This window comes from Lithobates pipiens, unplaced genomic scaffold (genome assembly GCF_037356315.1).
Source record: "Lithobates pipiens isolate NorthernLeopardFrog02 unplaced genomic scaffold, aLitPip1_a1.2 Scaffold_19, whole genome shotgun sequence".
NCBI classification, from domain to species: Eukaryota; Metazoa; Chordata; class Amphibia; order Anura; family Ranidae; genus Lithobates; species Lithobates pipiens.
In genome coordinates this window covers 141,961,519-141,987,755 of record NW_027507764.1, presented here as the reverse complement: position 1 = coordinate 141,987,755, position 26,237 = coordinate 141,961,519, and the positions used below count along the sequence as shown (strand labels likewise).

General features: G+C 41.6%; 1 protein-coding gene across 1 annotated transcript in view; it reads left to right on the top strand.

The window, feature by feature from the left end:
* The window catches only part of JAZF1 (JAZF zinc finger 1), a 404,878-nt gene extending 392,869 nt beyond the window's left edge, over nt 1–12,009 (top strand). The window contains exon 5 of the mRNA XM_077491352.1: nt 531–12,009. Coding sequence (XP_077347478.1) covers nt 531–707 — 177 coding nt within the window. The 3' untranslated portion in view covers nt 708–12,009. The remainder of the gene's footprint in view (nt 1–530) is intronic.
* The last annotated feature ends 14,228 nt before the right edge of the window (nt 12,010–26,237 follow it).

Here is a 26,237-nt window from a genome sequence, read left to right as displayed (position 1 = left end):
TCCAATCGGTTCCACTGAAAAACCGACAGGTGGACCCGATCAGTCTGCTGGTGTGAAAGGGGCCTAAGACTGTAGTTATACAATAATCAGAGGTTTCCTTTATGTAGGTACAATTGTCAGGTTATGATGATTAAAAAGCTTGCCATACACTAGCAGAATTTCGTTTGAAATATTTCATTTTAAGTAAGTTTGATTTTTTAATCATTAGTGGGGTCAAATCAACATTTATTTTAAGCTATAATGTTGAGAGAATTTGAAGGAGCAGGGTGTACATTTTTTCTCAAGCAAATTAATTTCTAACAGTGAATGTGTTTTTGTTCAGGAAATGACATTGCTTCCAAAATCGAATGTAAAAGCAAACCAATATTTGAAATACTTTCAAACGACACTCATCAAGTCTTTAAATGTAAAAAGAAATTGCATGCAAATGTTCATACAAATATTTGTACAAACCTTCAAAAATCTACTAGTGTATGGCCAGCTTTCATCTGTTCAGTCATGTTCTAACCAAGATTTCTTCTCTCCTGCAGAATGTAAATGGTATTAAGTACCATGCCAAGAACGGCCACCGAACACAAATACGAGTCCGCAAACCTTTCAAATGCCGCTGCGGGAAGAGTTACAAGACAGCTCAGGGTCTCCGTCACCACACAATCAATTTTCATCCTCCCGTCTCTGCGGAGATTATCAGGAAAATGCAGCAATAAAAGCTGAAGACATCTGTGCCAAGAAACCCTCACCAGCAGATGAGAAGTTCACAATAGCCACCTTTTCTGTTTTTTTTTTTTTTTTTTTGTTTTTCTGCTTTCCAATGTATTTCAGGGGAAGAGCTCAAAAGTCCTATGAAACCTAAGTTTCAGCGCATGCTTTAATCAAAGAATTCCAGTTGTTTGGAGTTGCCTGTTTTGCAAGGTGTACCTATCTCCATTACAGAGTAGAGGAAGCATTATGTTGCACAAGACCACATTGAGTCAGTTCACTGATAACGGGTGACATTGCTGTGGTCTAAAGCACTAAGTGCCTCAAGCCACAGTAATATAGCTTCATTCCACAGACTCTGGTTCTAGGGAAATTGACAAGCTTTGTTCTTGGCCAACCTACAAAATGACTTCTCCTTTTTGTACGGGCAATAGGTACTTCCTAAAGAAAATGACCTTTTTGTACTTTGCACACATAAGTCACAAGACCCATTTTCATTAATTTAATAAGGTGCTACAGTAATAATATAAAGAATCATGTTCTTTTGGGGAAATGCATATCCCCCTCCACCCAGAATTAAACTCAATTGGGATGTATGTTTTGATGTTTCGATGTGGCAGTGTTGTGTGAATGGAAAGAGATCTTGGCACTGAACAAACCTTTTTTTTCTGAGAGTAGGAGGAGCTTAATAAGTTAAGGAACACTGGCCAATCATAATGAGTGAGAAGGGTTCAGGTTCAGCCATATCTAGTTAATGACTATTTATTCTTAAGGAATATCGAGAGCTTTATTTGATAACGTTGTATAGAGCGCAATAAAGTGCTTAAGCCAACAGCAGCAGTTAGCAGCTTGGGCTGGGTATACATCTAGAGATGCTCCTGCCATGAGGACAAGATGAGCGCTTTATCATAGGCAGCGCCCTCTAGGGTGGTATGAGGCAAGGTACAGATCTGGTCCCCAGCTGCCTCCTGCAAGTATGAGTAGGCAGAATGTGTGTTGTCTTATCAGCAGGGGGCAGCATATGATGTCAGAATGCTCCTACATACAGAAGAAAATACACCAACCTGGGTGACCAGATGTTTGTCATATCTAGGATGTAATTAATTGGCAGTTTAGCAACAGTAATGCATTGCAGTGCCTCAGTAACGAAAATCATTATTATACTACATAAATTAATAGAATCTTGCATAGATTACATTATGCAATCATAGAAATGTTATTAGACTACTTAGACCACAAACAATAGTAGAATTATTATCAGGCTACATACTGTACACTAATAGAATCATCACAAGACTGCATACACTGCTAGGGCACTGCATACAGCAATGGTAGAGTACAATAACTCATAACAACCAATCAGATTCCAGCTGTAGTTAAGTCAGTGAAAGATTTATTCTGGTTGTATTGTTTTTTTTTTACTTTGCACATTGCCCTTACTACTTTAAATGAGCTCATTTACTTATAACTGCCCAGGCCTTCAGTGTAGTGAGACTAAAGAATATTTCTTACTAGATGCTGTGTTACTGCACTCCTTTGCTCTTCACATCAAGTTAATAAAATAAAGCTCCCTGCAGTATTCCTCCATATAGCCAGGAATATTCAATTTAATTATTGGAGTTACGAGAAGATTGGGTGGCCAAGGTAAAATTTTAGTTAAATGCAACCCCCCCCCCCCCCCCCCAACCCAGGCAACTTTTAGGGCTGCACCTTTATGAGCACAGATCTTTGTTTGTTTTATAATCCATCCATTACTTTACTTTACACCTTAAGGTTGGATTCACAGCATGGAGAGGCTCACAGCCCGGTGTGTCCTTGTTCACTGTTCAGGTCTGATTTCAGCTGGAATTGTTGGCTGAAATCAGACCTGAAACAGACACGAAGACACACAGGACTCCTGTACAATTCTCAGCGGAATGTGAACCGGCTCCATTGAGAGCCGCATCCAATTTGCAATGGTGTGAACCCAGCCTTAATATAAATAACTTACATAAAAATGTCAAAATATAATAAAGCATGATGTCTGCTACCCTTCTAAAATCCTGCTGCCCACGGCTCTGGCATATGGTCCCATTTTGGGGGCTGGAGATGGCACCTTGATACCTTTATACAGAGCTGATAAAATGTGTGTCAGCAAAATGTACATAACATATTTATAGTCAAAACAGGCCCCATTATCTTCAATTAAACAAATAAAACTTACAATGAGCTTGACTGAAAAAGGCAGCGTTGTATTAGAAACATTACATTTCATCTTTAGAGCAGGAAGCAACAGCTAGCATGAGTAACATCGGAAAATAGAATAGATAATACCCAAAAGACAATAATTGCTAAATACGCACAAACAGTCCTTTCTATGAAAGGTGTCCCAATAAAAAATCCATAGCAACCAATAAGAATCCTTATTTCGTGTTCAAATTAAGTTAAAGCTGATTGATTGCTGCAGGTATTAAGACATTTTGTTAGCATACTTTTCATACATATGACTAGCAGTGTTTTCTGTCAATGTCGCCTTATTTTAGCATTTCTTAAAAAAAAGTAATAATAATAATTATTGCAGCCATTTTGTTACATTTCTATTTTTTTATATTTGTCTACATACAAGCCTGGGCAATTGTCTTCTTGCTTTATATAAGAAGCTAGCCAGAAAGAAATAAGGTTGCTAGTAACATATTAATATGTTAGCCTTGTTAATATTATTATTATATAGCAACATATTTTTATGTTGGTAGCATTATCTTAAATTAAAGAATCTGGGCGTTAGTCAATGTCATTCGCTATAGAAGAACTCCACCCAAAGCTTTTGGAAGACAGGGGCCTAGCAAATGTGACTGATCAATTGTTGCTACAGCCTGCCAATCTTCATATCTGTGTGCACCTTCACTGACTACTCAGTGGAAGCAAGAGGATTTCCTTGGACCTTGGACAGCCATTACTCAGAGTTCCAAAATAACTGCTACTCTTAATGAATAATGCCAGACATCATTATATAATGTATCCCCAAAGACCGCTACCATTTCACGGTTTTCATAGTTCCCAGTAGGAGCACAGGTTTTCGTCATTATTTTACCAGTGACTCTGTGAAGGGAACTGGAAAACCTGCGCTGTTAATAGTCCCTAAAGACCAAGTCCCTAAAGACCAGGGCAACCCTGTCCTGCAAGAAATACACAATAATTATATTATGAATTCCAGGGCTATAGCAGCAAGACAGGAAGGGATTCAAATTGTTTTCTTTGTAGCCACTTCCTGGTGAAATCTGCTACTGCTACTCCATACAAATACTCTGGTCCTCTTTAAACTGTATCAATATGGTTCAGTCCTTAGAGAGATCTATGAAGTAGTCAGATAAAGACCATACTGTTGTTTACTAAAGCATTGCAGGAAGTATAAAGTGTCAGAGAGGGCCATCCATTAAAAAACTGAAATAAATACATTGCTGCCATTAACCTTCCTAAAATACTAATTTCCTGGCCATTGCGCATACCACTTCATGTCAATGCTTTTAATCACTGACCTGGAAAAAGTGCAGATCAGGAAAGTTAAATAAAGTTGGGCCTTCTTTTAGCTGTATACTAGATCTAGGTTCATGATTCAAAGTATTGATGCAAGTGAATTAGCATGTTAGCCAGGCACCTACCATTTTCAGGACAGCAATGGCAGCCTTTGTGTTTTTCTCATGACCAGTTTCCTTTAAAGTGGTTGTAAACCTCAAACATGAAAAATTAACAAAAGCACATCCCACTATAGTGTATGCTTGCCTATATCCAAAGCACAGAGTGTGGCTCCTCTCTGATCACTCCTCTCTTTGATATCTGCATGACTCACTCATAATAGATTAATCCAACAGCACAATCCTGGGAGATTGCCCGCCCCCCCTCCGGCAAACAGCAGATGATTTACCCTGAGCTCTATTATTCTGAGCCTTTGAAGAGGGGTGTGTGTCAGTTTCCTCCAATCATCTCTCAGATTATACACAGTTCTGTGCTCTAGCTCTGCAGGGTGTGTGACATCAGATCTCCACCCCCTGCTGCTGAGAAAAATAATGACATTTGTGTTTTGTAGAATGCGGTACAGAACATATGCTGCAGATAAACAAGTACAATTGATGTAGGGGGATTTGTTTCCTGTCTGTCTATCACTGGCCAGTCACTTCACTGGGATATGTAAAGGTTTACAACCACTTTAAATAAATAGGATAGTGGGCATAAACTATACAGTGGGGGAAAAAAGTATTTAATCCCTTGCTGATTTTGTATGTTTGCCCACTGACAAAGAAATGATCAGTCTGTCATTTTTTTTTTCTCAATAACAGTTTTATTCAAAATGTTGTCAGAAACAGTTTAAGTGCATTGCATAGTCATCACAGTCTATCATTTTAATGGTAGATTTATTTTAACAGTGAGAGACAGAATAACAACACAAATATCCGGAAAAAATTATAAATTGAGTTACGTTTTAATGAGTGAAATAAATATTTGATCCCCTATCAATCAGTAAGATTTCTGGCTCCCTATACAGGTAATGAGCTGAGATTAGGAGCACTCTCTTACTCTTACTAGCCAGTTTCCAGACCTTTATTCCATAATAAATATGTGGAGAGAGCTGAAGGCTCAAGTTACCAAACGTCAGCCTTGAAGCCTTAATGACTTGGAGAGGATCTGCAAAGACTAGTGGGACAAAATCCCTCCTGAGATGTGTGCAAACCCGGTGGCCAACTACAAGAAACGTCTGACCGCTGTGATTGCCAACAAGGGTTTTGCCGCCACATACTAAGTCATGTTTTGCAAAGGGGTCAAATACTTATTTCACTCATTAAAATGCAAATCAAATTGAAATGTTTTTTTCTGGATATTTTTGTTATTCTGTCTCTCACCATTAAAATAAACCTACCATTAAAATTATAGACTGATCATTTCTTTGTCAGTGGGCAAACATACAAAATCAGAAAGGAATCAAATACCTTTTTTCCCTCACTGTACCAGGTAAAAGAAAGATACTTAAGATTGAAAACTAAGAATTCTGGGTAATAAACTCCATATACACACATACTGTACAAATTTATATGGATCGCTGAACCTGAAAAGCTGATGGGAAATCTGCCATCTGGGTCTTATTGTGGCTTTTACCACTTGAATCCTGCCATTATCTGACAGGTACACAATGTGCATTTCAATACCAAATTCTCACCACTTCAGACTTGTTAACCTGCCTTACTTGTTAAACTCAGTATATTTGGTATCGGTTGCATAGGTAATGGAAATATAAATAAGAATGTTTAACATATAGTAAAAAATATTTTCATACTTAAATAACATACATATAAAGGTTGTGCTTGCTATTGTTTTCCTATTATCTTGCTTATTCTATTTTTGTTACCATTTAAAGTTCTCAAACATTTCGTTATCAGCTTGCAAGAGAAGGTGGAAAATGTGTTATGCCCCGTACACACGAGAGGGATTAAGTCTGACAGACTTCCGACGGAGTTCTAGCGGAGTTCCGCCGGAGTTCTGGCGGACTTTTCGACCGAACGGACTTGACCACACACCATCACACCAAACTCCGACGGAGTCGAACGTGATGACGTACGACTGGATTCGACGTAGGAAGTTCATAGACAGTAGCCAATAGCTGCCCTAGCGTCGGTTTTAGTCCGTCGGAGTAGCACACACACGAGCGAATTTTTCGAAGGGGACCGGGTCCGGCGGAGTTCCGTCGGGAAAATTTGAAGCATGCTTCATTTCTAAAGTCCGTCAGACTTTTGCGAAGCTAAAGTCCGTTGCAGCCCACACACGAGCGGATAGTCCGCCGGACTCAGTCCGTCGGAGTTTGGATGTCGAAAAGTCCGCTCGTGTGTACGGGGCATTACAGTGGTGACACTGCATTTACAGGTGACACTGCATTTACAGGTGCCACATAAGACTGAAACTGTCATTTGTAGACAAATTTCTTTTGTGGACCAGGTTGCTAAAATGTCTGTTAAGGTTATTGAGTGAATTACCAAAGGGCATGAGCTTTACTTCATGTCAGTGATCCTATGTTTACATTATATTTTGTAATGGGCCGAAATGTAAGTAAACAGAGTCTACTGAGGTAGCGTAAAACTTACTCCCATTGGTAAATCACTGTTTTAGTCATCACTGAGCAAGTTTATAATTTCAAGCAGCATTGCAGGTTTGAGAAACAATGGAATTCTCACCATGCCTGCCTCAAAACATTTAGAAATCTTGTCAGAACAGCTAAGTATTGCAGCACTGCCTGCGGGAAAGGCCAACCAAGTGTCAGCAGATATTGCAGTACTGCCTGCGAGAACAGCCAACCAAGTGTCAGCAGATATTGCAGTACTGCCTGTGAGAACGGCCAACCAAGTGTCAGCAGATATTGCAGTACTGCCTGCGGGAATGGCCAACCAAGTGTCAGCAGATATTGCAGTACTGCCTGCAAGAACAGCCAACCAAGTGTCAGCAGATATTGCAGTACTGCCTGCAAGAATGGCCAACCAAGTGTCAGCAGATATTGAAGTACTGCCTGCAAGAATGGCCAACCAAGTGTCAGCAGATATTGCAGTACTGCCTGTGGGAATGGCCAACAAAGTGTCAGTAGAGGTTGCAGTACTGCCTACAAGATTGGCCAGCCAAGTATCAGTAGATATTGCAGGACTGCCTGCAAGAATGGCCAATCAAGTGTCAGTAGATATTGCAGGACTGCCTGCGAAAACAGCCAAATATGAATCAGCATACTTTGTATTAATGCCTGCAAGAACAGCTGGCCAAGTGTCAGCAGATATTGTCATACTGCTTGTGACATTGGCCAGTCAAGCGTCAGAAAATATTCAGCACTGCCTGTGAGAACAGCCAAACCAGTGACAGCAGATAGTCAGCACTGCCTGCAAGAACAGCCAACCAAGTTTTAGTAGATATAGCAGTACTGTCTATGAGAATGGCCAACCAACTGACAGTAGATAATGCATTACTGCCTGCAAGAACAGGAAACCAAGTTTAAGTAGATATTGTAATACTATCTTCAAGAATGGGCAACCAAGTGTCAGTTGATGATGCAGTACTGCCTGCAAGAATAGCCAACTAAGTGTCAGCAGATATTGCAGTACTATCTACAAGAATAGCCAACTAAGTGTCAGCAGATATTGCAGTACTATCTACAAGAATTGCCAGCCAACTGTCAGTAGATACTGCAGTACTGTCTATGAGAATGGCCAACCAAGTGTCAGTAGATACTGCAGTACTGTCTATGAGAATCGCCAACCAAGGGTCAGTAGATACTGCAGTACTGTCTATGAGAATGGGCAACCAAGTATCAGTTGATTATGAAGTACTGCCCATGAGAACAGCCAACCAAGAGTGGTTGGTATAGCCCGTAAAATAACATTGCATTAGAGCACAAATCGCAGCTGTCAGAATCAACCATACTAAAGTTTGAGCCTGTGTTGAAGGCCTTTTGGCTTCTATCAATGGCATCAATTAAACATCAATCTAAGAAGCATTTGACTTGCAGTTGACTTCAAGGGGGTTTTGCCTTCCTTTAGACTTGTATGGCCTTGCAAACCCCATTTGATGTGAACAGATGCCAGTCAACACAGGCTCTTTCTCTGTTAGAATTGCATGATGGAAGTCAAGTTATATTTATATATTAATGACTGATTACTAGGGCTGCATATATGTTTTAAGCAGAACATCTGCTTACGTTTATATTTCTATGCTACGGTTTGAATGACTGTCGTTCAATTACTGCTAGAACACTACAAAAACATTTTATATATTTGAGAGTGAATTATGTGTAGCTTTTTTACATGTTCAGTAGAGTCTTATGATTTGCAAAAGTGACATTTTAGACCCAAAAGAGGTGTGTCTATATACATGCCTAGACCTGTGTAAACGTTGGAAATGCTTGGTACATTCTGGAAAACCTTTGCAAATTTTGTCCCGTGTGTGATCCTGAAATGCTGGGGGTCATGTGCTGGTCACATGATTGTACTATGCAAGCGACAGGAAGCTTTGTGTTAGCGGTACTAATCTCCATGCTGTAAACAGTATGGCGCCTTCTAGAGGCATTTTTGTCTAAGAGCAGCTGGGCCTGCATTTCAATGTACAAACCTTTATTTTTACTGTTTGTGGAGCAACTTGGGGAAAACCACCCAGAAATTTTGTAAAAATAGATTTCAGCCTCGGGAAAATTCATATTGCAGCGTCTGATTATTTCCAAGTTTCAGCAATCTATATATTTCCTTTTATAAAGAGGAGAACTTTTATACCTTGCTGCAGGTTCATGACATTTCCCTGAAATTAAAGTAAGTTTGTTTGCCAGTCTTTACTGCTAATTCCCAGGCACAACGCTTTGGATTTGTGTCACATTAGCTGCAGTTAACTGGTGAAGAAAAACTGTATAGAATTTCCAAGCATCTTTTTTATGATGTTTGCAGTTTGCTTTAGTAAATATCCCCCTTTTCCTGCAAACACATCAGTGTCACTCCCAACACAATTTTTTTTAAGCTATTTAGGCAAGCCACAAAAATACATTTCAATTATTCTCAGGAACATTAAATTATTTGTCAATCCCGGGTTTTGCCTTTGTTTTCACAAACATGCAATGCTGCCTGTAGTGTTAATTCCATGTTTTTGTTTTTTATTTTGTCTAAATTGTGAAAATCCTCCATTTTTACATGGAGACATTAAAAGCACTTTGTAGTTCTTGATTGCCAACAAAGCTCATGCTTTCTGCAATGCCAATATTTGTGATTATTGCACCCTTACATTCTCCACATTGAAAGGAGGCACGGCTGTGGGATGGGAATTATAGTGACTCTCCTTTGATGTTTATAGTGGACTTTTTAAACCAATCTTTTTTTTTTTTTTGTAACTGTACTTTCCTTTTGACTTCATTGTAATGGTCATTTCATTCCAGACTGAGTTGTCTGTTTAGCCTTACAGGTCACCTTGGTGAACCAACAAACCATATGGTGAGAGCCAAGTGCTGTGTGCCGCAGGTAGAAATCACCTGTCTTACGTTAACATGTCTGGATCATACCTTGCTTGTGTAATAGGAGACCAGCAGTCATTTCTAATCTTCATACTGGTGAGCTGTAACAAATTCTAAAATGTTGAGGAGATCTGTCCCATTAGATTGGAAAATCACAACATTTTGGGTGTTCACTAGTTCTTTGAGCTTCGAAGTCTTGTTTAGATGATCAGCAACTATGCAGGCCGAACAAGAGAAATCTATACGTGTATGGCTAGACCGATCGGTTCAGACACTACAAAGTCATGCACAGCCATGTCAACTTGGATTCAAATAGCCACAACCGACCAGCATCTGTGAGCAAAAGTGGGTTCACAGTTTGAGGGTTAAAACAGGTGGTGAGGAGGTGAAATAAAACCTCACTGCCTGTCAAATCCACCAGGATTTGCTTTTAATAGGGGCAGCAATAATAGCCGCACGTATGAATGAGCCCTAACTGTACTGTACAGAGTTCATAGGCTGTACCAAGCACAATTATTAATGGTTGTTGGCATTTTCCATAGTCTGGCCATGTCTCCTATAAAGATCTATTTTGCAGGCAAGATCACTATTTTAAAAGAGAAGTATGGGAATTTAAATAAATAAACATTCATACTCACCTAGGTGGGTGCAGCATTGATCTGATGCTGCATCTGTCCTCCACCGCCTCTAAGACCAAAAACTGAGCAATCAAAGAGCGCTATTTGCTCAGTTCTCGGTCTTCTGTTCTCTGCCCCTCCGCCCCTCCAGCGCTCACTTGAGCACCGGGCTGTGGAGGAGCAGGAAAGGCTGAGCCAACTGCCAGTCCAGACATCTGGGTGAATCCCGACATTAAAGTTGGGATTGGTCCAGAGCCTGTGAGTGATGTCAGCCAACAGTGGACTTTAGCCTGCTGTTGGCTGAAAACAGGTCACAGGGGTGCACTCCTCTGACCTACAGGAGCTTTGGCCCCAATTCTCCTTTAATGCTAAACTGCATTCTTTAAATGCCGAATATTTCAAAATAGCAAGCAAACAGAATGTTAAAATAAGCTTTAAGCCCAGGTTCACACCAATGCAATTTGTCATGTGATCTGACAGATCAAAATCGCATGACAAACCGCACCCTATTTGTGGTAATGGGATAGTTTAAATTGTTCCGACTCACATTGCAGTGACTTTGAAAAAGATTCCTTCACTACTTTTCTGGGATTTAATTTCGACTTACATTGACTTCTGTTAAATGAAGTCAAAAGCTGCAATGAAATCTCACATCAAAATCGCACTGATTTGCAGCTTTGAAATCTCAGTGAAGTAGTGCGATTTTTGGTGTGAACCAGGGCTAACTCTGTAGACCTTTATTTTTATAATAAACAGTTACACTAGAAAACTGTTTCACTATGCCAATAGATATGATCTCTTAATACACTGCTTAAAATTAAATTAAAGTACCAGAATGCCTCCTTGTTAGGCAGCCTCAGTTGTATGGCAACTGATCTGAACAATCACAAAACCATAGAAATATTTCTTTCAGTTGCTGAAAAAAGTTTTCCAGGCAGCTGTGACAAGTGTACCGTAGGGTGGAGAACTCCAAAAATGCCAACAAGGTATTTTAAGTCAGTAGCAAAACAAATACAATGTAGGAAATAAAATCTAGTTCCTCCTCTAATAAATGATGTTACTTTCACTACAGAAAATTGAGATTTCATATTAAAGTAGCAATAATTGCTGCTTTTATGATTCTGTAAGACTCGCTCATAGACTATTTTTTCTGTTGGATCAGAATCATTGTATGGTACTTTTCACTTGTCTTGGCTGCTCCAGACATGGGGATGAACCATGGCATTCAGCAAACCCTATTTGGCTATTTGCTATCTGCTGCAATGTTGGCAGCCCTGCAAGGAAAAGAAAAATCTATGTATCTTTTTTGGCAACGTACTTTATATTCCAGGCAGGATGTTTGCTCAATAGCTAAACAGTTGTAAAATAATATCATTGTTGCATGTAAATTCTTTTCAGCTATAAAACTGAAATTCCAGTTTCTATTTACCTACTCAGTGTGACAGTATTATTAAACAGGTAAGGATGGGACTATTTTGTTACATTGTGTATAGTGAATGTATTGTACTGTGTCTGTGAAAAGTGTGTTTAAATTATATTTTCATATGTTTTGTTGGGGACAGAGTACATTCAGTTTGAAGGTGACAGGGGTTTTATGTTTTCAAACTGAAGGCAAATTAATGAATCAAGAACTCCTGTCAAAGCTGCTTATAAATGTAAATCAAAATAAAATAAACTGCCTCTGACTGAGAACAAGTACAAGTGCCTCATTATTTTTTTTCCCTTGTGGTTTTAAAGGTGATAAGTGTGACTGGCATACACACTCATAAAAGAAACAAAATGGAAAAAATATACACAGTTTAGGTAATAGATACACCTTATAAGAAGTCAGTTAAACAAATCCCCAATTGGATGGTTTTATGTTACATACTTTCTTTATTTGCATTTCTTCTGGATCAGAGGTGTCCGACAAGAGGAAAAGGATATCCCCAGTGTGGACGGTGGTACTCATCTGAGAAGAATACCCCAAAGGCACATAGTGACCTAACTAGCAATAGTGGGTCAATGTTATCTGGTGAGTGTCTGTCCATGTGGGGATATTTGGAGCACGTTTGGAGTAGAGCACTTTCTACTTACCGATTTAAGAACACGAGCACTGGCTTAAAGAGTTAACACTGTTCACTTCAGTCTGTACAGTGGGACTATAAGTGAACTCATAAATTAATTCACTGACTTTATATTTATTTTATATTTGCACAAATGTATTAATTCATGTACATATATTATCTTAGTTGATTAATTTACATGAGTGGCACTCTCTGAAAATCGATTGATACTGCCACCTCCTGAATGCCTGTTTTTTGCACCTTGACTAATTTGAAAAGTCAAGAGATTAACTTGCATTTGGGGTGCAGTTGAATGCCTGCAAGTGCACGTGGTCTGCAGGTGCTCGTAGGCTGCGAGTGCACGTGGTCTGTGAGTACACGTGGTCAGCGAGCACCTGCGTATTTTGTCTTGTTGAATACCTGTGAATTATTTTGTTGAGTATTAATGTTAGGAAGCTAGTTGTTAAGTAATTTGGATAGGATATAATCCCCAATCCTCGTCAAATTAGTAGGTACGATGCACAGCGGGTGTGGAGAGGAAACACAGTGTGTACATCTTGCGGCATGTATGTCCTTGATCATCTGATTGAGGGCGAATACTACTGTGCAAAATGTAAGTACATTGTTTCCCAGGTTCTGAATCTAGGGAAGCAACTGTCAGCACTGAGAAGACCCTCCATACTAAAGGAGAGTCGGGAATGACTATCCGGCAGGTGCCAGCACAGAGGCAGATGGAGACGAAGAGGTGCAGACACTAGAAACAAATAGATGGATGACAGTCAGGAAGGATAGAGGGGGAAGTGTCAGGAAGGGCCGATCCTGGGCTGGAACATCACAATAAGTACGCTCCATTGAGTGACATTGGTGAAACCGGTCAGGGACCAGCAATGCTGGAGCTGAGGGACTCTCCTAGCTGCCAGGGAAAGAACTCCTTCTGTGAGAGTGGGGGGAGTGAAGGGAAAGGATAGACAGATACTGGTGGTAGGGGACTCAATTCTTAGAAGGACAGAGAGGGCAATCTCTGACAAAGACCTGAATTGCCGGACTGTATGTGGCTACAGGGCGCTCAGGTTTTGCACATTATGTATCTGGTGGACAGATTACTGAGTGGGGCTGGGGAAGACCTGGCTGTCATGGTGCAGGTTGGCACCAATGGCAAAGTCAGAGGCAGATGAAGTGTCATAAAGAACGATTTTAGAGACTTAGGAGCTAAATTGAGGAAAGGGACCTCCAAGGTAGTAGTCTCAGGAAAACTACCGGTACCTCGAGCCACACCAGAAAAGCAGAGGGAGATTAGGGAAGTAAACAAGTGGCTGAGGAGCTGGTGTAGTAAGAAGGGGTTTGGATTCCTGGAGAACTGGGTTGACTTCTCAGTCGGTCACCAGTTCTATAGATGGGACGGACTGCACCTAAATGAGGAGAGAGCAGATTTGCTGGGAGTGAAGATGGCCAAAAAGTTAGAGGAGTTTTTATTTTAAACTAGGCAACGGGGGGGGGGGGGGGGGGTCCAGAGGTAGAGATAGTCAGCAATGAACATATTCCAGAGGGTAGTATTGGGGGCATTAGTGGTAGGTTGACTAAAGCACATAAACCCGAGGTAAGTATAGTAACAAGTCCTATTTGCAATTTAGGAACACCTAATAAGAGGTCGGTATGCGACCGGTCTAAAGTACGTGGCATGTTCATCAATGCCAGGAGCATGGCGGACAAGATGGGTGAACTAGAGATACTGTTGAATGAGGAGGATTTAGATTTTGTGTCTAAATTTGTGTCGGAATTTCAGAGACCTAGTTCAACAGCTCTCATAATTGGCTGGCAACCATTCAAGGGTATTCCCTTTATCGCAGGGATAGAGGGTAGAAAAAGGGGGAGGGGTATGCCTATATATCAAGAATAATGTACAAGTGAATGTGATAGATGACAACAATAAGGGAGCTGGGGAGGAGGTGGAGGGGAAAATAATACTGGGAGTATGCTTTAGGCCCTCTAACCTGAGGGAGGAGGGGGAGACGGACCTCCTATCACAATTTGGATTAGCGGCAAGGATGGGAAGTGTTATCATAATGGAGGATTTTAATTATCAAGACATAGACTGGGCGGAGGGAGCCACGCATTCGTCTAAGGCTTGCCAGTTGCAGGACAATTTCATGGGTCAGATGGTAGATGCACCAACTAGACGTTACTAGATCTACTGATTATCAACAATACAGACCTGATCATGGATGTGGAAATACAAGGCCATTTGGGAACCAGGGATCACAGGTAAATTGGCTTCAGTATAAATCACACAAATAGGAAACACAAGGGGAACACAGACACTGAATTTCAAAAGAGCCAACTTCTATAAACTACGAACCTTGCTAGAAGATATAAATTGGGATAAAATATTAGAAACAAAGAACACAGTGAAGAGATGAGTTTGCTTTAAGCGCATATTAGGTCATTAGCCAGCGCATCCCATTGAGAAATAAATAAAAGAGCGAACAAAAGTCCTGGATGGCTTAACTCTAATGTAAAAATGCATATAAAAGCAAAGGAGAAGGCCTTCAAAAAATACAAGGCCGAGGGAACATCATCAGCATTCAGACTTTACAAAGAATGCAACAAGATATATAAGAGGGCAATTAGGACATCTGGTTACAAAGGATGGGAAGATGGTGAAGGTATTGAATTAAGATAGAACACGAAAGACACATAGCGGAGGAGAGCAAAAAACTCCCAAGAAATATATCTTTAGATATATAAACAGTAAAAAAGGGAGGACAGACCATATTAGTCCCATAAAGAATGAGGAAGAAAATCTGGTTACAAAGGATGGGGTGATGACGAAGGTATTACATTTATTCTTCTCCTCAGTCTTCACATGGGAATCGAGGGGCTTCAGTAACCAAAACGGCAGTGTTTGTCCTCATGGCACATTACAGGAAGCACCGTCATGGCTAACAGAGGGCAAATTAGAAATAGACTTGGGAAACTTTAACATTAATAAATCACCGGGACCAGATGGCTTGCATCCGAGGGTACTTGGGGAACTCAGTCAAGTAATTGCCAGACCATTGTTCCTAATTTTTACTGACAGTCTACTGACTGGAATGGTACCAGCGGATTGGAAAAAAGCCAATGTAGCACCAATATTTAAAAAAGGGGCAAAATACATCCCTGGGAACTACAGACCAGTTAGCCTAACATCAATAGTATGCAAGCTCTTTGAGGGGATGATAAGGGACTATATACAAGGTTTTAGTTATGAAAACAGTATCATGAGCAGTAATCGGCATGGATTCATGAAGAATCATTCTTGCCAAACCAATCTATTAACCTTCTATGAGGAGGTGAGCTGCCATCTAGATAAAGAAAGGCCCATAGATGTGGTGTATCTGGATTTTGCAAAAGCATTTCACACAGTTCCACATAAACATTTACTGTACAAAGTAAAGTCCCTTGGCATGGACCATAGGGTAAGTATATGGATTAAAAACTGGCTACAAGGACGAGTTCAGAGGCAATAAATGGGGAATACTCTGAATGGTCAGGGGTGGGAAGTGGGGTCCCTCAGGGTTCTGTGCTGGGACCAATCCTATTTAATATATACATAAACCACCTGTAGAATGGGGTAAACAGTTCAATCTCTGTATTTGTGGATGACACTAAGCTAAGCAGGGCAATAACTTCTCCGCAGGATGTGGAAACCTTGCAAGAAGATCTGAACAAATTAATGGGGTGGGCAACTACATGGCAAATTTGGTTTAATGTAGAAAAATTTAAAATAATGCATTTGGGTGGCAAAAATATGAATGCAATCTACTCACTAGGGGGTGCACCTCTGGGGGAATCTAGGATGCAAAAGGACCTGGGAGTCCTAGTAGATGATAGCCTCTGCAATGGCATGCAATGCCAAGCTGCTGCTAACAAAGCAAACAGAATATTGGTATGCATTAAAAAGGGGATTAACTCTAGGGATAAAGTGATAATTGTCCCACTCTACAATAATTTGGTCCGGTCTCACCTTGAGTATGCTGTCCAGTTCTGGGCTCCAGTCCTCAGGAAGGATGTACTGGAAATGGAGCGAGTACAAAGAAGGGCAACAAAGCTAATAAAGGGTCTAGGGTATTAGTTATGAAGAAAGGTCTGCAAGCACTGAACTTACTCTCTCTGGAGAAGAGACGCTTGAGAGGGGATATGATTTCAAATTACAAATACCATGCTGGTGACCCCACAATAGGGATAAAACTTTTTGAGTAAGGAAGTTTAATAAGACACGCGGCCACTCACTAAAATTAGAAGAAAAGAGGTTTAACCTTAAACTGCGTAGAGAGTTCTTTACTGTAAGAGTTGCAAGGATGTGGAATTCCCTTCCACAGGTGGGGGTTTCAGCAGCGGGGGTATATATAGTTTAAAGGCTATTAGATAAGCACCTGAACGACCGCTACATACAGGGATATACAATGTAATACTGACATATAATCACACACATAGGTTGTGTCTTTTTTCAATCTCACCTACTATGCAACTATGTCTGTCACAAAATTTTATATAAATGTTGCTGCACAGTGATCATGGCTGCATGTACTAGCATGGCTGCTGGCCATGTTAACTTGTGGCTGAGTGGCAGGTAATTGAATGGATAATTGAAGTGAATCGACTTTTGAATGATTATTCTCAACTCCTTTAGTAAATTGAACGCCGTGTGTTAGGTGTCAGATTCAATCTTCCAATACAGCCCCTCTAAACAAAGTTCTAAGGGCCCTTTCACATCACGTGCATTGGGCTGCACTGATTAACGTAGGCTCAATCCAATAAGAAGCTGAGACCCATTGGGTCCAATAGGCCAGTGATCATTAACCCTGTCCTCAGGGCCCACTAACAGGCCAGGTTTGCAAAATAACTGAAATACATCACAGGTGATATCATTTGCTGCTCAGTGATTGCAGTATTCTTGTCTGCATCTCCCCAAGGTAATACATAAAACCTGGCCTGTTAGTGGGCCCTGAGGACAGGGTTGATGACCACTGCAATAGGCCTAGTTTATACCAACTGCTATGGGTGAAAATAGAAGTCCAGGATGTTGCACATCTCTGCAAAACCCCATAAGAAGGTGGGTGTATGATAGCCTCAGCCCACGCTCCAACCAGGCCACGCCCCCAACACATTTCACTTTGCCCACAAAGCATAGTCATGGCATGACTGGCATAGATGTCTAGAGCTGGGACAAGCTCTTCCCTTGTCTGGACTCCAAGCGGTTGCTACATAAGAGGACCCGGCAGAGCCTTGAGTGGCACCTTTCAATTTAGTTTGGGTCACAGGGTAAAAATGGAACACATGCAACTATGAATACTGTGCAACACACTGCAATGCACATTAAAGTGGAAGTCCCAGTTCCAACTAACTACGCCTAAAACTGCTCCCCTCACCTTATAGCTTCTATACTAACTACCCTGTAAAAGGAAGATGCCTATACTTACTTATTCTCAGGGGAGAGGAGGGATCGCTCGCTGACAATGGTTGAAATGCCTGTGCGTGGATGTCACCTATAGGCTTACTATTGGGCATCATTGTTGGCTGCCCCTCCTTTCCCTTGAAGCCATGGCTGGGAGCTGATCATTTAACCAGACCCCCCTGAGAACAGGTAAGTAGAAGCAACTTCCTTTTACAAGGTAAATAGGTGTTAAAAGGGGAGTGGGAGCAGTTTTAAGCTAAGTTAGATCCTGGAGTTCCACTTTAAGAAAAACAAAGTATTTTTGTTTCTGCTGTTGAAAAATAATTGCACATCAATGAAGTAAATTCAAGTGTGTTTAATGCATGCTATATGCAATAAACAAACACTACAAAACCTGGTAAAGAACACCAGAAAGGGTTACTAAGGTAACAAATGGATCGTAATAGAGTACTTCTTAAAACATTAATTTATTGTAACAAAGTTGGCTAAAAGTAGATTATCGGCCAAAAATATGCTATGCTCAACTCTGCTCCATTTCCATCGGGTACCAGTGGGTAAATTAGGAAGATAACCTAAGAGGACTTGCCTGGACCGGTCACCAATAGCTTTTTTTCCCTCATGGACTACAGCACGGGAATGGTTCTGTACCCTCCACAAGCACAGTACATTGATGTAACCACAGGAAATACGCCACGCTGATTAATCATCACTTTGCTGACCCATTGCGGTCTCAACTATAGTAACTATTTACGTGAATTGTTTCCCAAGAGGAATTTTATTTGTTCACCAATACAGCTATTGAGTATACCATATTTGAACAACAGGACCTCAGTTATTATAGTGAGCTGTGGATAGAATACAGAAACTTTTCCATGCACCAGTGTCTACAGCATAATAGGACTAACCAGTTCTCTTGCTATACTCTGAGCTTGGTTACCTTCGCTTCCTTATCCATCCAATTTAAGCATAGCAGTCTCAGTGTTCAAGTTCCATTCAGCCAGCATCCCTCCCCCTTTCCTTCCCTAGTCCCTTCCCTTTCCACCCCTGGGGCCACACATGGAGGGTATGCCCTTTTCTTTACTGAGATTTAATCCACAATGTTAATTTTTACATGGCGTGATTACGCCGAGCCTCCTGTGTGTAGTTACATGGCGTCCAGACGCTTCTATATGTTCAATGTTATATGTCATGTCTAATATCATTTGGTAATCTACACATGCCAGCGTACTATGCAGTGACAGCCTTTGTCTTTATGAAGTTATTATTTTTGGACGATAATCTACTTTTAGCCAACTTTGTTACAATAAATGAATGTTTTAAGAAGTACTCTATTGTGATCCATTTGTTACCTTAGTAACCCTTTCTGGTGTTCTATACCAGGTTTTGTCGTGTTTATATGTATTTGGTTACGGTAACTACACCCTACACAGTGAGTGATCTATGCGATACCACTCTATTTTGAATGAAGTATTTCCAAATACATGTGTCTTCCCCCCTTTTTGTGTAGCTATTTTCAATGAACAAAGCCTTGAACGTTCATGCATCGGCCCTTTTATATGTGAGAGTATGTGTTTAGGAATGCCTTCCCTTCATTACAAACAGGTAAGCAGAGTGTTGTACTCTGTTAGCCATTGGAAAAATAAGTCTGGATCTAGGGTGATACCAACATATTAGTTAGCTAAGTAGATTGAAGTGCAAGCTTTTAGGCTAGACAGACCTCTTCTTCAGGCCTGTGTTAAGCCCCATACACACTATCAGTTTTTCTGCTGAGTTTTTCCTTCAAGTTTACCAAAACCATGTAGTACAAGGGCCTGCCTGATTGCATACGAATTGAAACTCCTAAGGTTTGACCTCATATTACATGGTTTTGGTAAATCTGAAGGAAAAACTCAGCAGAAAAAATGATAGTGTGTATAGGGCTTTAGGTTGCAATCTGAAGTTATTTGCCTCCCAGATGCTGAAACAGCAGTGATATTCCAGCTGCAGCTGTGCCTCCCCTTTCTGCCACCGAGTGCCATTCATTTGGTTCCCAAATGAAAAGTTTTCTTTGAATGGAGGAGGCAGACCTTTTATCCTCCCATCCTTCATTCATTCAGCTCCTTTTACTGTGGGAACCGATAGTATGGCTTATATGAATAGAGCATGGGGGCACCGGAAACTGCAGGGGTCTTTGGGGGCGGAGGACTGAGGATTTCAACCTAACAAAGCAGCCAACATTGCACAGGACACTCGTCATTCATGGTTAGTCCCATCCCTGGTGCTGTTTAAACAAAAAAACCACCTTAAACTTCAGCTTAAAGTAGATCTAAACTTAAATCTGTATGAGATCAGTACTGCTGATCTCACTCAGCCTTTTTCCACCACATCCTGTTTACAAATACCCTCTCCAGTGTCTGCTGCACATTATTGTGGACTATGGATCATGCCTGTGTACAGTGCCTTGCAAAAGTATTCAACCCCTTGGCTTTTTTTAAATATTTTGATACATTACAGCCTTTAGTTCCATGTTTATTTTAATCTGAATTATATGTGATGGATCAGAACACAATAGTCTTAAGTTGGTGAAGTAAAATTAGAAAAATATATGCATAAAACTATTTTTCAGAAATACAAAAATGATAATTGGCATGTGTGTATGTATTCACCCCCTTTGTTATGATGCCCATAAAAAGCTCTGGTGCAACCAGTTACCTTCAGAAGTCACATAATTAGTGAAATGATGTCAACCTGTGTGCAATCTAAGTGTCATATGATCTGCCATTACATATACACACCTTTTTTGAAAGGCCCCAGAGGCTGCAACACATAAGCAAGAGGCACCACTAACCAAACACTGCCATGAAGACCAAGGAACTCTCCAAACAAGTAAGGGACAATGTTGTTGAGAAGTACAAGTCAGGGTTAGGTTCTAAAAACAAACAAAAAAAATCTTTGATGATCCCTAGGAGCACCAAATCCAACATAACCAAATGGAAAGAACATGTCACAACAACAAACCTGCCAAGAGACGACCACGCACCAAAACTCACGGACCGGGCAAGGAGGGCATTAATCAGAGAGACAGCAAAGAGACCTAATGTAACCCTGGAGGAGCTGCAGAGTTCCACAGCAGAGACTGGAATATTGTACATAGGACGACAACAAGCCGTACGCTTCATGGAGTTGGGCTTTATGGCACAGTGGCCAGAAGAAAACCATTACTTTCAGCAAAAATTAAATGGCACATTTTGAGTTTGCAAAAAGGAATGTGGGTGGCTCCCAAAATGTATGGAGGAAGGTGCTCTGGTCTGATGAGACTAAAATTGTACTTTTTGGCCATCAAAGCAAACCCTATGTCTGGCGCAAACCCAACACATCACATAACCCAAAGAACACCATCCCCACAGTAAAACATGTTTGTGGCAGCATAGGCATTTTTGGGGACGTTTTCTAGCAGTCGGGACTGGGAAACTGGTAGGAGTTGAGGGAAAGATAGATGGTGCTAAATACAGGGATATTCTTGAGCAAAACCTGTACCACTTTGTGTGTGATTTGAGGCAAGGACGGGGGTTCACTTTCCAGCAGGACAATGATCCCAAACACACTGCTAAAGCAATACTTGAGTGGTTTAGGGGGAAACATGTAAATGTGTTGGAATGGCCTAGTCCAGTGATGGCGAACCTTGGCACCCCAAATGTTTTGGAACTACATTTCCCATGATGTAGAGTAGGTACTCCTGCGCTAAACGGAATGAGTGAAAAGGAATACATATAATGTACTGAAAAAAGGTGCTGCGTACACCGTAAGGACCAAACTCGTGTCCAAATGTGTAAATAATCAAAAAGTAAGGGGTGGTGTTGCGCTCCTTGTACAAGATTATATATTATCCTATATGTGGAATTATCAGCTAGTGATTATAGCTAGAGAGCATTCATCAAAAAATAAAGTGCAAATGTGTAGATATCATATACCAAAATAATATCATAAATAAATAAATACGTTAAAGAGGGACATAGATGTTCATCTTAAAATTCCTAATGTGCAAAATCTTAAAAAATATATAAAATGTATATCCAACATGTGCAAAATTGCATAAAAATATATCAGTGAATAAGTGATATGTGATTTCAAAATTGTGAAAAATATATAAATAATTCATACAGTAACTTATTTCATCAAGGAGTGATCCGTAAAAAATTAAATATATATATAAATATATAAACACAGAAAAAAATAGAAAAAATATATATAAATAAATGAATAGAAATCTTAAAGTAAACTGAGTGCATCAAGTCTCTTAGTGCAAATATTGGACGTATGTTTCTTGGTCCAGTGTGCAACAGTAGTGCAGATGTGGAAGTGTTTCACAAGAACACTTTGTGCTGCTATCCTGACATTCAGTGGTACTGTGCGGATCATCGCCAACACAACCCAGACACGCCGACTATGAGCAGGGAGGGGCGTGCCGTTCACAGAGCGCTCTGGAAGGGTGACACACATGACGGCCTCTCTTTATCTTCTCTCTAATACATTGAGTATCTACCTGAGTGATTCAAGTTACTGACGCCCAGCGGAAAGGCAAGGAAAGGACCCCCCCCTGGCTTTACTCCATAGGAACGCCTAGGAAAAGACCGATCCGAAGGGATCCATTCCTTTAAATCTTACTACATGCTGTGTACCTTACAGCAGTAAGGTAATCGTTTATTTTAGCCACGGGTGTCAGTGACACTGAAGACCCATATCTTATCACTTAAAGGCACAGTACCACTGAATGTCAGGATAGCAGCACAAAGTGTTCTTGTGAAACACTTCCACATCTGCACTACTGTTGCACACTGGACCAAGAAACATACGTCCAATATTTGCACTAAGAGACTTGATACACTCAGTTTACGTTAAGATTTCTATTCATTTATTTATATATATTTTTTCTATTTTTTTCTGTGTTTATATATTTATATATACATTTAATTTTTTACGGATCTCTCCTTGATGAAATAAGTTACTGTATGAATTATTTATATATTTTGCACAATTTTGAAATCACATATCACTTATTCACTGATATATTTTTATGCAATTTTGCACATGTTGGATATACATTTTATATATTTTTTAAGATTTTGCACATTAGGAATTTTAAGATGAACATCTATGTCCCTCTTTAACGTATTTATTTATTTATGATATTATTTTGGTATATGATATCTACACATTTGCACTTTATTTTTTGATGAATGCTCTCTAGCTATAATCACTAGCTGATAATTCCACATATAGGATAATATATAATCTTGTACAAGGAGCGCAACACCACCCCTTACTTTTTGAACATTTCCCATGATGCTCAACTACACTGCTGAGTGCATGAGCATCATGGAAAAAGTGGTTCCAAAACATCTGGGGTGCCAAGGTTCGCCATCACTGGCCTAGTCAAAGGCCAGACCTCAATCAAATAGAAAATCTGTAATCAGACTTAAAGATTGCTGTTCAGAAGCGCAAACCATCCAACTTCAACAAGCTGCAGCAGTTTTGCAAGGAGGAATGTGGCAAAAATCCCAGCGGTAAGATGTGGCAAGCTCATAGAGACTTATCCAAAGTGACTTGGAGCTGTGATAGCTGCAAAAGGTGGCTCTATAAAGTATTGACTGTAGTGGAATGGGGTGAATAGTTATGCACATTGTTTTTTTCTGTTATTTTGTCCTATTTGTTGTTTGCTTCACATAAAAAAAAAAAATCTTCAAAGTTGTGGGCATGTTCTGTAAATTAAATGATGCAAATCCGCGGTCCGATTCGGCCGCAATCGTCCCACCCGGCGGCCGCATTAGGCGAGCCCCCGGCTTCGGCCTACCTGCGGAGGTCCACAGCCATCTTGGGACACCCTTCCTCGGAGTAGTGCTGGGCCAGTGGACGCTGCTTTCATCCTGTTCCTCCTGGGCTTCACCCATCCACAGACTGAGCAGAGAGGTGAGCCTGGGCTAGGAGCTTTGCCTTCAGGAGGGTCCGTGGCTCCGGCCTATACACGGAGGCCGGAGGCCATCTTGGTACACCCCTGAGCAAGCAGCAGACCCTGTACCTGTGCCTGTGTTCTCATATACATTCTGCACGATCTACCCTGCCGGGTTCAGGGTGCTGTGCCTGTGCATGCTACCATGTCCCCCCCGAAGAGCCAAAAATCCACTGCGGCAAAGCTGGCACAATTCCGCCGGACTGGGGGAGAGGAGGCGGGGGAGGATGGCGGTGCTGAGCGGACGGCAGGGGAGTGTGGACAGGGAGACACGGATAAACTGTTGGAGGCCATTACGCTCTGCAGGACATCCCTCACTGCTCGGATCGAGGGGGTCAAGATGGATATGTCTTTGATTAGACAGGATTTCCAGAAAATCCGCGAACGGGTCACGGAAACCCGCATCAGTACGGTGGATAATATCCTGCCGCCATTGCAGTCTGGATCTAAACACATGCAGAGGCAGATTAACCAGCTGCTCGCCAAGCAGGACGACATGGAAAATCGCCTGCGGAGGTGTAACCTCCGTTTCATCGGCCTCCCAGAGGGGGTGGAGGGTAAGGGCCCGACGGTGTTCCTGGAGCAGCTACTGGTTTCCACGTATGGTCAGGAGGCCTTCTCTCCCATGCTGGCAATGGAGAGGGCTCACAGGATGCCCGCTAGACCTCCTCCTCAGGGGGCCCCCCCCCGTACCTTTATCGCAAAACTTTTAAATTACAGGGACAGGGACGCTGTGCTGAGGCTGGCAAGAGAGAGGGGCAACATCCCAGTAGGAAACGTCAAGGTGGCCATATTTTCTGACTTCTCGGCCGAAATACAGAAACGTTGACAGAGCTTTATGGAGGTCAAGCGAAGACTTCGTGACCGCCACCTGAGGTATTCTATGCTCTTCCCTGCACGCCTGAGGGTGGAACATGATGGCCGGGTGTTGTTTTTTGAGGAACCTCTTGAGGTCATCTCCTGGCTGGAACGTGGGCCTGCTCAAGGCAGGGGCGACTGACCGCACTCTGGGTGTGCCACGTGGCAAGATCCTCTTGCCTCATGGTTCCGCCAATACTCTGTCCTCACTACTTCTGCCTCATTACCGCCTTGACCTATATCTCACCTTTGTGACTTCATCTCAGTATGTCTCATCAGCTAGGAGAGATAGGTGAAACCCTACACCTCTGCCGATCCCGCCACCACAAATTCTCTTCTCTTCATTCGTTTGGATACTCGGAGTGGACTTCATTTACATTATTGCTCCCTGTATGAGAGCCTTTCTTCTTTTTTACTACTCCTACATCTATCCATCACACGGAGCTGTGGAAGTGTGCTGGTCCTACAAGCTGCATGCATAGTGCAGAGAATTTACGCCCCACCGACCACTGGGAACCGCTATGTAGACGAACGGAGGAATTGTATTGTGCTGCATATTCTTCAACCCAACTTGCAGGGGTGCTCAGTTAGACCCCGTTCTTATTACTCTACCTGGCGGCTGGTACGGAACCACTATGTGACCCAGTGGCTAAAACTGTTCCTCATCTACTCCTTTTACATGCAGTCTCCTTCTTTCCCAGATGGAAGTTCAGAGTTGTTTAGGGACTATGCCTGCACAAGTTGGGGTGGATGCAAGGCGGGGAGGGGGGAAGGGGTTGTCCAACAGTTGTTTTTGCAATTTTTCTTTGTGAACATTGTGCCCCTGGAACCGAGCATTGGCTGAAGAGGTGCCTCACAAGGTGGTCAACGCACCTCAGTTCTACTGCACATTGTATTTACCACTTGATCTCGAGTCGCAGCGATGCCTGGCTCCACTAATCCTTGGAACCCAGCCTTGCCGGAACTACAGAAGGAACTGGGACCTGGCACTGGCTCTTCTTCCCAACCTAAATGACTATGCGACTATTGAACACTCAGCAAGAATATGCCAGACCAGGGGCATTGGCTATACACAGGGGCTGCATTTTTGCGGACTTTTTCTTTTTTTCTTCCCTTTTTTATCCTTCCTGTTTTTACACCTTTTTGTTGCTCTTTTTTCACGTTGTTCGGAGCTGGGACTCTGGGGCGGTAGTTCACAACTGTTGAGGGATGATGCCTGCACATGTTGGGGTGGGTGCGGGGTGGGGCGGGGGGAGGGGAATGTTTTACAGGTATTTACTCAAAATTTCAGTGCACAAGTGTTATTACATGAGGAGATTGTAACAGGTACATGTCTTAGATGTCTTGGGTACCCTTTCCATGTTTAGCTAAATGGCAGGTTTTCATACTGCTCATGTTCTTGGTACTGCATGACCTTCTAGCAGGTGATCCTCAGGAGTACATCCTGGTGAGGGGATATTTTTCATATGCTATACGATGACATCTATAAAGTTCCTGACGTGGAATGTGAGGGGCCTGCGTGAGCAAATTAAACGCTCAGCGGTCCTTTCATTCCTAAAGAGGCAGAGGGCAGATGTAGTGGCTTTGATGGAGACGCATATAG